We start from the raw sequence: 17,321 nt of genomic DNA, 5'->3' as shown, positions 1-17,321 counted from the left end.
CCACCTTTGCTTAGTCAGGGTAAGGAATCTTGGAGGTTTAAACGCATAACAATAGAAAGTGGGTGCACAGTAGGGTTTGAGTGGTCGTACCAGAAAAAAAGAAAATGGTCCTGTTTTTTTGGCTAATTTGTTTGAATTACGATAATGATGCAAGTTCTTGGAACCTCATTGGACACCTTTTACTTCAAAATAGGAACTCAAGAGTTCTCAGAGAACTTAATGGAGTTTTCATAGTATAACTAAAAGTGGTTACTACTCGTTTGTTCAAGTGTTCAGAGTAAGAAATTTGCAGATACTATAGTAAAATGTGATGGATTAATAAACATAAGAATATGCACAGAAATGCATAAGTATTATTTTTTAGAGGGATGTGACGTATTTTAATATAGTAAAAACTGTTGTTAATCTTTTTCTGAATTCTGTTCTTACAAGGTTCATCAAATTTTTTATTGCTAATACCATAGAACTTACTTTTGAATCCAGTTTTGGTGGTAGTGGAAAAAACATGGGTAATAATGAAACTGCGCTTAAGACCAAGGGCATTTTCATCCATACGAATTTAAATCTGAACACTGCAGCTCTAGTCTGAAGTCATTAGAGGTAGAAGGAAAGATGGGGCATTTAATTGTAAAGTATGCATTGGAATTTTGGCAGTATTTTTTTTTTTTTTAATATAAGCAGTTCTTGAACAGGACAATATACTGAAACTTGTATAGTTAAATTAAATTCTGTATACAGTTAAACTAGTGTCTGTTCTTTTTGGAAGAAAATAAAATCAATTCAGTCTAGTTCTAATTGACCTTACATTTTTTTCTTAAACATTATGTATGATGGTGTTAGGCTTGTGCAGAAGTTTGCTTCCCTATGTCATCAGTGATAGCCATTTTATTGAATTGCAAGGTAAAGAGATTCCTTGATGGTGTCAGTACTTCATCCTTGGACATACATTTGAGACTAAATTATTTAGGTTAAATATTGATTTGAGGATTAACTAGGAGCTGAACTTATGTTCCTCGTAGTTATATTGCATCTGATTACGGAGAGAGATGAAAAAATTTAATCTAGGCCTCAAATCAGTAGCATTCAATACACTTCCAGGTGTAAGTAGCAACACTTAGTAGCATGAAAGATCTTGCTTTGTAACTAGTTAATCCATATTGAGTATGAATAAATACTTGCATTGAGCAGCTTCTCTAAGTTATTTAAGCTTTTAAAGTATAATTGGCACATCTTGTTCTTAAAACATCATGCTTAGTTGATTGCAGAGTTACTCTCTTGGATTTTCAGTGAAGAAGTTGCAGGCTTTGAGAATAGGAACAGAGTTGACTTTGAAACCACCATTGCCAGCCTACTATCAACAAGTTCCTGCATTATACCACCAATTTGTGAGCAAGTTCAGGTAAGGGGAGGAGAGCCTGAGAGGTGGGGGAAATGTAGCCAGTGGTTTTAAAGCTGGCAAAAGATTTAGGTGCTTTTACTCATCATGCCTGTTCTACTGCTCATTTGATCTTAAAATTCATAGTACCTTATCTGGTTCACCTGCTGTTGAAATGGAAGGAAGCAAATTCTGTAGCTGTGTGTCTTTTGGATTCAGACCATTTTTTAAAAGGTAGAACTGACTATGGACTCTTCTAGCTGTGTCTGTTTGTGGTGTGCCAGTAGCAGTAGGTCCTGCTTTAAGTACAAGACAAACTGAACTTAAATACCTATTACTTTTGGAGATTGTTTTTCTTGAAAAGGTGGTAGGAGGAGCCCAGGTACAGATTTGAAATGCTAAGTGAATAAATAAATTTTTAATGAAACAAAATGCCAGCATCTCAGCTGAACTTGCAGTTGATTTTTAGTTGTCTTTTTTAAGAGGTTCACTGTTGAATTGAAGTAGTGCAATTTGACATTTTTTTTCCCCAGCCGTAGTGGCCATATATTGTCAGTCAATAAAGCCAAATACTAAACAAATTCTAACCACATAGCTTGTCAGCAGTAATGTAGTTTTAAAGGCAGATGAAGATCCTTTCCCTCTGCTGATTCCACAGTAAGTAAAAAGCAAAAGAAGCAATAGTTAACAGAAATGGCAAAATTTTTGAGGCTTTAAAATGTTTGAGGAAAGCTAATCCCTTCAAAGTGCTTGATGAAGAGGAATGGCAGTGGTGATCCAAGGTGTTTCCACTTGGTCATCACCTGCCCTAAGGTGCTCACAGGATATTTGATCACTGTATGTCTTGGACAAACTGAGACTGATCAGTGTTTCTACTCAGTTAAGATGGACAAACTCAAGGACAGTATGTGCTGAATAGTGTTCTTCAAAACGCAGTTCCTTAATGCCTTGAAGAAACGGAGAAAAATTGGTATTTTTGTCAGGGCTGGTAGACAAATTGGTCTTGGAAGTCTAATCAGGCAAGCGGCAGCTGTTCCTGGCATTGGTTGATCCAGTTGTTCTGTAATCGTGGCACTTTGGAATAATAAGTTTTTTGTCTTTACAGCACCTTTCTTAAGTCTGTGTTACAGTGACTTGAGAGGAGGAGGGAAGTAAACAATGTTTGTGTCAGCATTAAGCTTTGACTTCTTAGTAACTGCACTAATGTTCCTGTATTGCTTAAAGCTATGGAGAAATCAAAGGTACTTCAAAACCTTCAGAACTTGGGGTGGATTTGAAAACTGAATGTTGGGTGTAAATTCTGCAGGTGGGAATAAAAATAAAAGCTGGACTTCGGGCTGGTATGCTTATTTGTAGCTGTGTAAATGGAATAGTTAAAAAAAGTAGCACTTTCCTTGGATGGAGTGAAAAGGTTTCTTGGATCAGCCTGATCTGGCAGTCCCGGGGCAAAAGCATGGGAAAGTGACGTGGGGAAGAGGATGTGAGGCCCCCACTGTAGAGCACAAGAAGCAGAAGCATCTACACAGTGATCTGTAAAGGTACAAACAAATTGGAGGGGGAATGTATGTGTCTGTATTATGAGACTCAGTATTCATTTTGATCATACGAATTGATCTGGTATCAAGTTGCAGAAGCAGCATAGCTTGCAGATGGCTTTACAGCAATGCCTAAATGCCACCTGGATGGCTACAGGCTTCATTTTCTAAGGTAATTTAATCAGTGGTCCTTTACTCAATTTCATTCTCTTTGCCTAAAACAAACCAGCTTAGGCAAGTTTATGTGTCTTGATAATCACCCTCTATTATTAAGGCAGTTTTGCTTAGAATGTTTTTCAGCCCCTTTGTTTCTCTGGAAGTAGTCTGGAGAATATTGAATTTCCTTTTCGAGAAAGCACATCAGATTCAGTGTAGGAGTTCTTGGGAATTTTTCAGGTCCTGGCTTCCCCTAAAGTAGCAGAAAAACACTGTTTTACTGTAGGTAAATGAGTAAGATTACTTAGAGCAACTGGTTTTAGGCAACTCCAGTTTTAGGGAGTTCTGTTATTTTTTTCCAACAGGAAAGCTTTAAGATTGGTTGCTGGTTGGGTATCAGTCCTTCTGTTGTGTGTTACGGTGTGGACATAATATCCTTCTTGTGAGCTGTTGTTCTTACCAAGTTCCTGTGTAAACTGGAAGCTCTCTTCAGCAGCAAGCCTGAAGTTCTGTAGAAATGTTGGTCAATTTTGGGAAGGAGGGAAAAGGACGAATTTTCTGTGGAGTCCTTGCAGGACTTTTGGATGCTTCTCCTGCCACCACTTAATATTAAAATGTTCTTGTAGATTTAAGCGCGATTTCTCCCTAATCAGGCTGCTAGCATCTATGTCAATGCTTTATTTCAGTCTGTACAGATACTCCTGAATAGCAGTTTGCCAGGAGATGGCAGTGAATTACCAGTTTATACAGCATGACCAGCAGACAGAATAGCAAAGTGTCAGGGTGCCCCTATGAGGTCAAGTGTGTGTAGGGTGTCCTGCGGTGTTCAGCAGACCTTGACAGACTTGGAACGTGCCAGTGTCAAAGAACAAGTTTCCTACACACCAGTGCGGAAGAATAAGAAGTACAACTCTGCTGATTCTTCTGAGAGTCCCAAGCATACTTGTGCATTCATAAAAAGCACCAGCAAGGCAATGAAAATAAAGACTGTAAATAAAAGCTGCTGAGTGTGACATGGATTAAATATTTTTAGAGGATCCATACATCCAGTATTAATATCAAATATCTTTAAAGAGAAATGTGGAAGTCTAATGATGTGTAGTGTTAGAGTATTTCAACTGTAAGTGGCTATTTTGGTTAGCTGATAGACATATGAAACACCAGTGCTTCACTCCAGCAGTGGCTTCCTAAAAAGCCTAAGCTCACCTGAGGCAGACAGGGCCTTGCCATTTGAATTTCCTTCAGTGTGTTGCTGCTCATGTTTGCAAGGCCGTTGCAGAGACTGCAGGATAGATGTTGCATCAGAGTCCTCCATTGCTGCTCTTTAGGGAATTGAATCATAGAATCATTGTTGTTGGAAGAGACCTCAAAGATCATCAAGTCCAACCGTATACCAGATGCCACCATGCCCGCTAAGCTCACTAAACCATGTCTTGAAGCGCTACATCTAAACGTTTTTTGAACACCTCCAGGGATGGTGACTCCACCACCCTATCAAGTAAACCGGTTCTCTCTCTGGAGCAGGCCAACAGTAACGGTGTATTTCAGAAGGATGCTCTTTGTGAGTAACAGGTATATTTTTGAGATAAATCATAGAGCACATAAAAACTAAGGCATAAGATGGGCTCCTTGATAAATAGTGGAAAATCCATACACAAAGAAGCTTGATGACCCGATATGTCCTAATGTACTTCAGCTAGAGCTCATCAGCAATCGGTTGCAAGACAAATCTGTAGAAAAGTCTGTCTTAGTGTTTTGATTTAAGGGCTCATAAAGTCAGGTATCCTTCAGAGCTGCAAGATGCTTGCCAAGGACCTCCCTAATGTTGCCAATTGCAATTTTGGCATGCAAAGTGTTTGACTGCCTCACACGTGCGGCATCGTGCAGCTTATGTTTTCACTTATTCTTCAACGTATTTCTTTTTTCTCAGCAAAATGGAAGATTTGGCCTTTGGATATAGAATTCTTCAGTCTTAACCAGTACTTTGAAACTCCAGTGGATTTATATGAATCTGATAACTCCCACAGCTTGAAAGGGCATAACAAATGTTTATGGTTTGGAAATGGATTGTAAGGAATAATCCTATGGCAGGTCTTCTGTTTTTCCTCTTGTGTGGTTGGTTTGTTTGTTTTTACTCTTTCCTCTTGCATAGGTTAGGGACAGGGGATGTCATCTCAAGTTTTTCCATAGTGTGAAATCGAAGCGTACAGTCTCTTAGGTGTGAACTGGCAGGGAAGCAGGTATCTGCCTGGAGGAAATTAAGGGTAAGAGTTATTTTTACTTCTGCCTCCTCTAATTGCAGTTTAAAAGCTTGAATTTTCTTACTATTCTGCCTGAAAATTAGCTGTTGTAGATTCTTCCTTAAGTGAAAACACAACCTTGCACAAGGAAGAAGGTATGTGGCCTGGTTGATTGCAACACTTAAAAGTTGCTTATATATATACCTAAAGTCTAGCTGACCTAGGATAAATCTCTGTTTAGGACAACTAGATCAGGTCCTAGAAAAAGAATACTAATTTTCTTTCATACCAGCTTTAGTCTAGCCAAGTCAAATTACCCTGTCAACAACTCTTCCTATTTTGATATATTTAGCAAACACTGCAGACCATGAGGTCAATCTTCATTATGATTTTAGTATTTTATTGATTGACACATGGATATGGTTGAAATGGTGCAACTCTATTTTACTGTTAGTAAAAAATATGGAGGGTTTCAGTAAGAAAAAGCAATCATAATAAAGTATAAGTAATAATAGTGAATGATACCAAGAAGCACTTTAACTGTGCTAGATGTAAAGTTTTATAGACCTGAAGAATGTTTTGTGAACATTAGAACTTGCCTTTCTTCCTTTTATGTCAATGTATAGGGTATTATTTTTCACTGCAGACCTTGCCTTGCTTGCTTTCAGTTTATTTATTAATAAAACTGTATAGCTTAAAATCACATTCTAAGACAAATCAGTTAAAACTGATAATAAACTATAAGTAGACAATGTTTTACTGTATATCATATGCATTACTGTGCCTGTTATGTCACTAATATCTTTTTTATTTTTCTGTTAGTGATAACCATTTGTGTAATTAGTGAGGACCACACTAGTACAAAAATTGCAAAACAGTTGCAGTGGCTTGTTTTGTACCCCCACTGCCCATGAACTTACATAAACTCCTGAATGTTGAAAGAAGCAGTTTGCTTCCTCATGATTCCAAAGCCTATCTCCACTAGGTTTGGCCCAGCAAGTTCTGGTTCTCTACTCTTGCTGTGGCTGCCCTTAGACCCTTCATCTGTCTCCATGGCTGTGGTGGTTGATATGGCATGTTGCCTTGGGTAAGCTTCTATTTTCTCTGGCTGTTTTTCTGGCAGAAGAGGGTTCCAATTGCACCTTCTGCTAATCTAATGCTGTTTGGCGCACTTCTGGGCTTTAAGTTGTTCTTTAACTATCCATGGATCAAAAGTCTGACTAACAACAGCTGTTAACACCTGTTTTCCAGCATTGTAGTAAATATATTTAGTTTCAAAGAACAAACACATCTCTTCTCTGCAAGGTCAACTTTTTATACTTGTGTCTTAGTAACTTTCCTGGTAAGCTACCTGTCCTGCACCTGCAATGTACAGGTTTTCGTCCCTTGAATGTCTTGCTACTTTTTCATGTGAACTGTAAGAAAGCTATATGCAGAGAAAGACAAGGAACAGAGGACTATAAAGAAAAATATGAATACTGTCATGTTACAGTTGCAGACATAACTGAATTGAATTTCACCCCAGCAGTTTTACTGTAATAACTTCTTTAAAATTGGAAAGGTTGTACCTGGGTGCTTTTTTCCCTCTTGTCCTAATTGAGCATATTTGTGACTGCAACTTGTAACACTGGTATGACCCATCCACTAGCAAGACGGGTCATAAGAAAGAGTAGAGCACAGGGACATGATAGGTGAGTTTTACTTCCAGTGAGTTTTACCTCCTTATTCCCTTCAGTTGTTGGGGTATTAATAGAGCATCTCCTACCCTGTATCGTGATGCTTGTGGGAAGGAGGATCTGGAGAGGCAGAATACAGTTCTGTCTGACTTGGCTAAATTGGCTGACATATCAAAAATCTAGCAGAAAGGAACTGAACCATATTTTAAAAGGCTGAGGCTATTGTCTAGCTTGATTTAATAGTTAGGAGTTGCACAGATTTCAAACAACTGACATCAGACTAGGTTGAAAGCTGGCTTTTACCTTCCTCTTAGGTTTGTTGAGTAACCTCCAGTGTCTGCTACTGATTATTATTTCTTTTAAGTTCCAGATGGATGAATTTCTGGAGAGAATGTTTTGGCAAATACTGCAAGGAAAATACTGTATCCCTTTCTATTTTAATGTCTTTGAGGGAGACACTTTGCTTATTCCAAGTATTTGTTTCTGTGCCATAGTTCAATGTTGCTGTTCCTGCTGGGAGAACACAAGGTATTTGACCGGAATTGCCTCTGCTCAGTTAGTTGGAGAAGTGGTGGCCCTTTCTTTTCCTGATCTAGCAAACAGATGCTTGACAGGGTTTCTTTTGGTCACATATATCTGCCCTTTTAAGAAGATGAATTAGTGGGGCCAGTACCTGAAGTAACCTCTCAGCAGCAAGGAGAGGTCTTTTTCGTAGGTCATAGAATCACAGAACGGTTTGGGTTGGAAGGGACCTTAAAGATCATCCAGTTCCAACCCCTCTGCCACAGGCAGGGACAACTTCCACTAGACCAGGTTGCTCAAAGCCCCATAACACACATCATCCTGCTTTTCCCATGTGGCTTTTTTATTTGGAATATTGATGCTTTTTGTGGGCTAGTTCTGCTGTCTAAAACCAAAAAAACCTACAACCTACAAAGCTTTTTGCTAAACTTGTGCTTCTTAGAGCCAAACATTCTTCTGATTCAGGTATGAACAGTGCTGTTGGCAGACCTGGTACTCGATTCTGACGTGACTCTACAGGGACCCTAGACTTGTCTTCTGCAGTTATGCAGCCTTGGTGCTGATCAGCACTGCTTAAACCAAATAAATGCAGAATATGAAGGGTCCAAGCATGCTGCCCGCTCTTTGGCTCTAAAAGCAGGATTGTTCTCTTAGTAGCTATATCTTCAAGGGAAGTATTCACTGAAAAGATCAGTTTGAAAAAGTGAGCTCAGGTGGCTTCCCTTCTTTGCTTCAACGAACTGATACACTGTAAACCAGAGCAAGGCACTGCCCTTCCTGGTGGTGCATGGAAGGCAGATGGGGAACAAGTTTCTTCATGCAAAAGCCAGAAACCCCACCCTCTTGCAAGCTCGATTTAACACAAGGAAGCATCTGAGTAAAACATAAGAAACTTCAAAGAACCAAAGTCAAATTTTTTAAAAAAAAAATTTATTCCCTCAATTTTTATATACAATAATTAACTACTGTACAAAGGTGTAACTGGTCTTTACTGTGAGTTGTTGTGCATATGCAGCTTAGTAGACAGATTTAACATTCAATTTGAATCTCAGTGCACGTAGGCACTAAAACATCCAACATACCTCCAAGGTATAAAAAGACATACCAGTTTTACAGGTTTCTCCATCATATTTTGTTACAGTGCAAAATGCCATGAAATAAGGTTTCTTTAGAAAATTCATATAAATTAAACACATATTGCACTTGTCCCAACCAAAAGTGTAACAAGTTGTAATTACTGAACTAGTTTGATAACGTTTTGGAACACTCTTCACACACATGCACTCCTTCCTCCTAGCTATTTGTGCCAAATATGTGTAGTTTTATTCCAAATATTAAATAACTCTTTATAGCTTTTTGACTAATGCAATTCCTCTTGAACAGACTGCTAAAAAAAATAAGAAAAATCACAGCGGATTAACATAACAAGAAAGTTCTCCAAAACCCTTTTCAGTCTTCTTTCCAGTAGCACTGTAACTAAATACATAAAAATCAGTATTGTTTAAGTTCATAATGCAAGTGTATTGAATACTAACCATTTCAGACACACCTCTATTTTCTGGAAAGGTACAAAACCTCCAGTTCTAAACACGTACGTATTTCTACAGTACTTCAAGCTGCTAAGCTAACATTGCACCCACAAACATTTTGTGCAATACCACAGGTAGGACTTTGACTTCTGTACATCACTGGCTGCTATAGGGCATGTTGGGAGAAGTGGTGCAAAGTTGCATTAACTTCAGAGAACAAAGTCAATTTGGGCTGAATCTAGCCAATACAATCTGTGCACTCACCAAATGAGAAAGAGGTGAAGGCAAATAACATCAATCTTACTAGATTTGACTTACCCTAAATCCTTACAAGCCTTAACATTTAAAGGACCAAGTGCATATGAGTGCAGATGCTAACTTTGTGCTTAAGATATTTATTCAAAGCTGGAAGGGAGTAGTTTAGGAACAAATAATTTTATTTTTTTTTAAGCAAACCAGTGTGAACAAAGTTGCTACTAAAACCACTGATGTATAAAAGCAGAGGAAAATGTAGAACACATGGCTAGCTGAATGCTAGTCTATGTCTTAAACAGTTCAGGGTTACCTGCAAAATGTCTCCAACATTTAACTTCCTCCCCCTACTCCACCTTAGAGGACTATACTTGTTCCTGCTACATGCAAAAAGAGCATTTCTTTTCTGAAAACATTTCTGCATTCAACTCAACTCAGTCATTCAGAACATGAGTGGAAGAAAACCTGATTTCTGGTACTAAGACATTCTCCAGATCCTCTTCTGGAGCTGCAACAGTAACTGTACAGTACTTTCTAAAGGCAGGTCCCCATGTTCCTTGGATACTACTAGCTATGAAGTCCTTAATAAGGCAATATTCTGTTTATACAAGTAGTGAGATGAAATCCTAATTTGACACATTTAGGAATTCTTTATACAGATAGCATAAATTTACAGCACTTGTGTGAGTCATGTATTTACATTTAAAACACCCAAGCAGCCAGGCTTTGGAACAGAAGAACAAACAGATAATGTTCACAAACTGGAAGGCTGCTGGATTACTGGACCTGGTTCACATTCACGAAGGTTGTCTTCTGACCTCATATACATTAGGAACACAGTAACAGTAGCAAAGGTAGCTGCATTGACAGGAAAAGCACGGAGGAGTGTGGAAGTAAGACCTCTTGTGAACACCCTCCAGCCTTCTTCATGGTAGCTCTTTCTGACACAGTCTAAAATGCCGTTATATTGTGTGACACCTCCGACTCCATCCGCCTGAAGCCGGGATTTGATCACATCCACAGGATAGGTTGAGAGCCAGGACACGATTCCTGACATCCCTCCAGAAAACAGCAATTTGGGAATAACGTAACTGTCTTCAGATTCACAGCCTAAATACCTGGTCATGCAGTCATAGGTCAGGAAGTAAAAGCCAAAGCTTGGAGTCTCTCTTATGAATGTAGAGACCATGCCCCTGTTGATACCCTTCAGCCCTTCCTTTTGATAGATTTTGATCAAACAATCCAGAGAATTTTTGTAGTTCTTCACTTTCAGTTTGTATTCACCTGTTCCTTGAAGCTGCATTCTTGTCTTTGCCAACTCCATGGGACAGCAGATGATGCACTGGATAGCCCCTGCTGCTGACCCTGCAAGGAACTGGTTTAGAGGAGTGTCTTTTCCAAGAGCACGAAGTGTGTTTCCTTGCACACCAAACACAAGTGCATTAATGAAGGTAAGACCCATCATTGGTGACCCAATACCTTTATAGAGTCCAAAAGCCTAATGGAAGAAGGAAGGAAAAACCCTTTTTAACAGTGGTGTTGATAACCTCCTGAAACTGTGCAGTACCTGGCCTTTCTGGCTCTCCCTTGTGCCCTAACTTTCTAACAGTGCCCAGAAGGTCAGGACCGTCTCGCTTTGTAATAATAATTTCATCTCTGCCTAGGACACAAACGTCTAAACATTTCCAGCAGTACAAAGATATAGTTGAACACATCCAGAAAATAATCTTAGTCCATCCAGAGAAAAGTTTTCTGGTAAATTTTACACTTTATTTTTTAAGTAGCTAAAAGCCTAAAGCCACCCTTTTAGTTACGGTCTTAAAGCTTCAGCAGCAAAAAAAACCTCACCAACTTCTTCACTCATTGCTCAGATTGCTTGGAAAATTAGCTATTCAAATAACTCCTCCTCTTATATAAAAAGTTAACTTCAAACTACCAATTTCCAACTGACTCATCTTCTTCACAAAGTTTCTGGCAAACTTCTGACTACAATATCTGCCCTATGGTCAGGGGAGGTTCAGGGTATACTTATCCCTTGATCTTCAGTATTTGTAGGGGTTTTTTTAACAGTTTTCCCACCCTTCCAGTTCAAAATATATGAGGATACAAAATATGCAAAGCATTAATTTTGTACTTACAGATTCTTGCTTTATGATGGACTGAAAGCAATGGAAGGTCCCACGGTAGAGAGGTTTCTCTACATTTTGAACTTGTAGACGAACCTATAAAAAGTTGTACAAGATACTGATTTGTATGTCAAGAGCAGCCTAACTGGTACACTAGTGTCTCATACATATATGGAGATTTGCTATCGCAATGTATATGCAAGAGCACAGGCTGGACACTGAAATGCCATATGTGGCAAAATAATTTAAAAATATTCTGTAAGTGTTTTGAATTAATTTTGGGGGTGAAAACATGAAGGGAGGAGGATTACTAACTTCTTGTGATTATTAGAAAAACAGTATGTGGAAGTACAACAGGGTAAACTGCTATCTAGAATTTCAGATAGAAGTTTTCCAGTACTGGCTATAATAAGTACTTTTTTTAGCTGCCAAGAATACTTCTGTTCACACTAAGGAATATCTGTACAAACCTGATTAAATTTTTATAAAAATTTATTTACAAGTCAAGCTTGAAATAAGGATAATTTTAAAAGGACGGAAACTTTCAATAACAACACCCATAGTTTTTCTGGCTACCAGACTTGGGACCCTTCCCTGAGATTTGATTTGTTTCAGAGGGTAGCTGGGAAGTGACTCTTAAGATGTCTTACTTTGAATAAGCAAAGGAATAAAAAGCCACTTGTCCTTTTAAATTTTAGTCTGTTTTTTTCACCTGCTGACCACAAACAACTTGTGAGATTGTGGCTGTTTCAGACCTTTAGTGTTAGTAATCAGTTAACTGTTCCAAAACTGAAAGGGTATGTTCTGCTGGACAGATAGATGCTACTGTAACTGGTGACATTAGGAGACAGGCCCTTTTTCTAGAAGTTTTTTAATTTTTAAATGGAAAATTCCAATTCTGTTTTTTCCTGCTAATTTGTCCTCAGCACACTTAAAACAAAAAATTCTCAAAGCTACCTAGTTCATGCAAAGCCCTACACTGCAATAAACTCAACAAATTTGTTTCACTGATTTGGTTAAGTTAGAAATCTGCCTTTGATCTCCACCATAGAGGGCTGAAATGTTCCTCAGAAAAGATGCTTATCAACCATCTAATGCTGCTGCTGCAACTCCAGCACAAAAAACTTCAAGACTCTTATTCTGAAGAAAAGATTGTCAGGTCTGTGTGAAAGATTCCTGACTTTAAAATCTTTTTATCAATGTTTGCCTAAAATAATAATAAACACCACCACAACAATGAAAGAACTGTAAGATTACATGTGTCTAGAAAAGGATTTGGGGACACGGTTTGTCAAAATTCTATATACAGGTTAGCTCTCTTTTTGAGGAAAAAAAATAAATTATTTACAGTTTTAGCATTATTTTTTTTTAATATTCCTACATGATGTCATTTTATGTTTTGTAAATCACAACTGTATTTTTCAGTGTCTTTTAGCATACACATCAGTGTATGCTAGCCATACTGGGAGGCTGAGATCACCTCAGGTCTTCCAAGATGGAAGAGGGTTTTAAAACATCTTAGCCTTAAAAGTAGGCTTATGGTAGGATTCAAAGAAAATAAACCCTCACTCAAAGTGACATTTGGGGGCTAGGCAGATTGTTAGAACTGCTGAAGAAGCAGACCCACAAGCAAAGTCATAAATCTTAACAAGCCATCAGAACTGCACAAAACAAAGGTTTTACTCCATTTATAGTTTACTGCTATTGTTTCAAACTCCATCTGTGAAGTCAGGGGACTTGCACATGCATGGGCTTTGGGAGAATTGCAGCTTAGGAACCTTCTTTCTTTAACTTTTCTATACGCTTGTCTTTAGTAGTTTAGAATTAGTCATATTCTGTATATAGGTTGAATTTCCTAGTGACATACAGCTCCCACTATTTTTGTCTAAATAATTTGTGAAACATTGACCAATTAAGCCTTGTGGTAGGATAAAATATTTAGAGAGTACAGACACTCCACGTCTAAGAGTGAAAACCAGCTCTTTCATTTGAGCACAGTGCTGATCACATAGGGGTGCCGCATTAGCAAACTGCCAGGTAAGGCAATGAATGCATATGAAACTTTATTTCATGAGTATTAATGCCATATTCAACAAGCTCTTTAGTGTGTACAACTATGGGAAGGATGAATCATGTGCAAAGTTTAGCCTTCTGTTCTATTCATTGCCCAATATTCTTGCTTCCTCCTTATTTGAAACCACTGTTACTGAGGTTTTAGGTCCAATAGTAACACACTGTAATTTCACATCACTGAAGACTTGCATAAAGACTAAGCAAATAAACCCCCAAACCACCACACCCCCAAACCAGTCCAAACATTTAATAATGTGCAAAATAAGTGATTTAGAAGTGTTTGAGCAATGAAAATGTCCTCCAAGGATACATAGTGGATAAGACCTCAACAACAGTGTGCTTGAGATTCAGTTTTAGAGCCACTGTGCGTGGAAGTATACACAGCCAGAAATGCATAGCAGAAAGAAGGTTCAGAATAAGACTTTACATTAAAAAAAAAAAAAAAAAGGATATTTAAACCCCGCTCCCTCCATGCCATAGCTGTAGAAGAGGGACACATCAGTTTAAAACTAAAAAGGGAAAAAGCTTCATAAGTCTTTTAGATCTTTATTTGAACTAATACATTTGGGAATAAATTAAGACTGAGAGAAACAGAAGTGTTCACCTGGGCTATACTTACTAGGTAACTCTCCCGTGATGAGGCTTATCTGTCATCTACAACAAAGTAACACTTTTGCTGTTAATGAAGACAGCCCCTAGCTCAGAAAGTAAAGGCAGTTAAAAGCAAAAAAGCAATTTTATACATTACATCAACAAACCAGGGATAAGGAGTTTGCCAGTTCTGAGATCAGCTCAGTTGTGGGTTTTGCAGGGTGACTTCACCGGCTTAATCTCTCCCTGTGTGTCCCACCATCCCCCTCCCCGCTTTGTGAAACATGATCACCAGCCAAAAAAAAAAGAGCTTAAAAGCAAAGACAGAAGTAAAATTCTGGCTTATCTAAGCAGCTTTCCCATTGTTCAGTTATATTAAAAACTTACAGTCTAAGGTGACTACCAGCTAGCCCTTTAAACACTGCAGAACTATAAAAAAGGGTTAATTCTTAACACATATACACACACAACAAGTTATGCAATGTCTCAATGTCTTTTTTTTTATTTTAAAGACTGGTTATAGTGTTAGATTTCCCACATACAGGGGTGACTATGTCAGCTAATAACACAAACATTAGTATTTTCTCTAACAAAAAAAAAATAGATAAATGCTTATAATACCTTCTACTAGGTATGAAAATATACTGTGCCACACTGGATTTCATAAAACATTTAAAGTCATCTAGGAACAAATTATTTTCTCTATTGTAAACCAAGAGGCTTTTTCTAAAGCCCGTATATCTATTTTGCATTAACACATCTGCTGGAACTAGCACGGCAGCCCCAGTTTTGCAGACACTTAGATGTTTAGTTTCATGCACTAAAAGCTGTTCCACTTTAAAAACCAAAAAAAACAACCCACACATGGTTAACTTTAGACTAAGCATAGAATTTTAACAGTTTTGCTGGCTTCAGTGAAATGACCCATCACCTTAAGTTAAGCATGTAAAACTTGGCAGGATGGCGGGGGTGAGAGAAAAAGACAGCTGGCTCTGTATCACCGTAAAAAAAACGTGCAAGTCTGGATAATGCTATTCCTGAAAATACATACTAGAATTCAATCTAATTACTTAACAGTCAAATTTACCATAGTCTGAGAAACATACAGACAGTTTTTACTACTTGAGCAGCTTGCACTTGACTGCTAAGGACTAAGCTAGCTAGGAAAATCTGCATTGAATTAACGACGTGCTGGAATACAGAATATGGTGATGATCTCAGTAACACTATCAGCCCTTTGCATATCTAAATTCAGCAAGACAGAGGTTTTCCAAATATAGATCTAGCAGGGAGCATGCTGTCTGCTGCAGACAAGTGATCTGGTATATTAACTTAGCAGGGAATATATTGGCATCCCTTCTTCTATTCTTCCAGTGTGAGACTTTGGATAAGGCTGCCAAGAAGTGACTTGTCATCCCACTCTGAAAAATGGGCTTGGACCCCCGGCTGAAGGGTCCTCCAGGAGATGTGGAATCTCATCTTTGAAGTAACTACCCTTAGTATGCATAATACATACAGCTAACAGACCATCAGAAAACAAATTTTAACTTGGAAAGTTATAAAAATACATAAGAATTCTTAAAGGGAGGAAAAAGCCCCCAGACAAGCTTCAAGCTGTGGATTTTTATCCACTTACACCCTTTGGCTAGAGTAACAAATTAACGCTTGAGGAGTAAGTACCAGAGCTTGAGGGGAAAACAAAACAAATTTTCAACCTAGTAACAAAGTAGGTTTGAGTTACAAATGCAGGGAGAGGCAGTTTTAGCAGTTAGTGATGAACAGCTGCGGAGAAGCAAGCTTAGAACAAAATTAAGTTAAATGTAAGATGCTATTTTCAAATACAACATTGTTACTCCACTGATGAACTTGCACCTAAGGCCAACATTTGTCATGTTACTGGGTTGACTCATACATACAAAGAATTTTTTCACTTCTGAAGAGATGGAAACTGCAAATCTATAAACAGTGGTTGAAGGAGCTTGCTCCAAGTTTCCCAGCACTGATTTATGCTCCTACAGTGTCTGGGGATATTTTTTCCTCCCCGACTCCTAGTAAAAGCTTTACATTTTCTACCTAGAGGTAAAGGTATTTCATAATCAACCCACCTTAACAGTGTCAAAAGGGTGTCCGACCAGCACTCCGGCAGCACCTGAAACAAAACAGATGCCATGGTTATGACTCACAGTTTCCTTCCCAGGTCTGGGACTACAGCAGCCTAAGCAGGACCGCCGAGCCTGAGGTGTAAGTGCACAGCGTTATTGGCAGGCCAGTTAAAGAGCATCCTACCTACCAAGTGAGAACATAAGAGATCTACAATTCAGGCCTCTAGGCCAGTACCAGGTGCCTTTATGCTCCGTCAAGCTTCCGAGCCCCAGGCAGGGGGTGAGGTGTGTGACTACAGAGCGTGAGCGTGCCATGTCATACCGGGTGCTCAGCAGCGATTCCCGGCCTCAGCCCACGGCAAGTCCAGTGGGTAAAAATTGCAGATATCCTCTGAAGCAAAATATTTCATGTACATGCCACTCATGGAGGCATAGAAAACCTGGAAGCTTCTCTAAAGGCAGAAGAAAATCCCTGCCCCCTGCCCATAGCCTTTCCAGATGTGACGGTAGCACCTGCAGAAGGACCATGCATTTCCAAAAACCTTTGCTTTATTCTAGCATCAAAGGACTTTTTAGGGGTTACATGCAGGCCTATTAATTATACTAATCTGAACGCATGCATTTTGCAAGTACTGGCTGAAGCAAGGAATCCTCTAGCTCTGTATTTCTGTGAACCTTCGGTTCATTTATGATCACAGACAACAAGGAGAACTACAAAGAGCGCTTCAGTGCGCCTTCTCACATTTGCAGAAAGATCGCTTCCTTCCCTCTCCTAGAGAGGATGTGGCAGAAACAGAACGCCCACTCTAGGATGGTGTAGTCCAAGTTGTTCAAGGCCAGCACGGCGGCAAGATAGTCCAAGTTGCAAAAATAGCAACGTGCACCGTGTTTGACTCGAAAAGACCAGTGGCACAACTGACCAGGCAGGATCCCTGGCAAGGCAAGGATCACTAAGATGAAGTCAGAGAGAAGCAAAAGAAAAAAAAAAAAATCTTTGCCAGGTTGGCAAGGAGAACAGCAAACACAAATGACTGAAAAGACGCGAGAATAAATCCCCTGAACACAATTTAACAACTGCTAAAAATAGAAGGAAGGCCGTAAGCAGATGCACAGGGAAGAGCCGAGACGAGCCTACGTAGTCTCT

General features: G+C 38.9%; 1 protein-coding gene across 2 annotated transcripts; it reads right to left on the bottom strand.

Annotated features, from left to right (window-relative positions):
* Nucleotides 1–10,039: 10,039 nt before the first annotated feature.
* Nucleotides 10,040–16,231, bottom strand: SLC25A29 (solute carrier family 25 (mitochondrial carnitine/acylcarnitine carrier), member 29). Of its 2 annotated transcripts, XM_009703136.1 has the most exons (4): nucleotides 16,181–16,231; nucleotides 14,104–14,138; nucleotides 11,424–11,507; nucleotides 10,040–10,783 (listed from the first exon to the last, which is right to left on the bottom strand). In XM_009703136.1, the coding sequence occupies exon 4, from the start codon at nucleotides 10,748–10,750 to the stop codon at nucleotides 10,040–10,042; it is 711 nt and encodes a 236-aa protein (XP_009701438.1). In that variant the 5' UTR covers nucleotides 10,751–10,783; nucleotides 11,424–11,507; nucleotides 14,104–14,138; nucleotides 16,181–16,231. The 2 variants fall into 2 exon arrangements, with proteins under 2 accessions (XP_009701438.1, XP_009701439.1); XM_009703137.1 differs by lacking the exon at nucleotides 14,104–14,138 and having other exon boundaries at nucleotides 16,181–16,219.
* Nucleotides 16,232–17,321: the final 1,090 nt, after the last annotated feature.

The sequence above is a fragment of the Cariama cristata genome, unplaced genomic scaffold (assembly GCF_000690535.1).
Source record: "Cariama cristata isolate BGI_N322 unplaced genomic scaffold, ASM69053v1 Scaffold31816, whole genome shotgun sequence".
NCBI classification, from domain to species: Eukaryota; Metazoa; Chordata; class Aves; order Cariamiformes; family Cariamidae; genus Cariama; species Cariama cristata.
The sequence above is the reverse complement of the archived record's forward strand: the minus strand, read 5'-3'. Positions and strand labels throughout refer to the sequence as shown.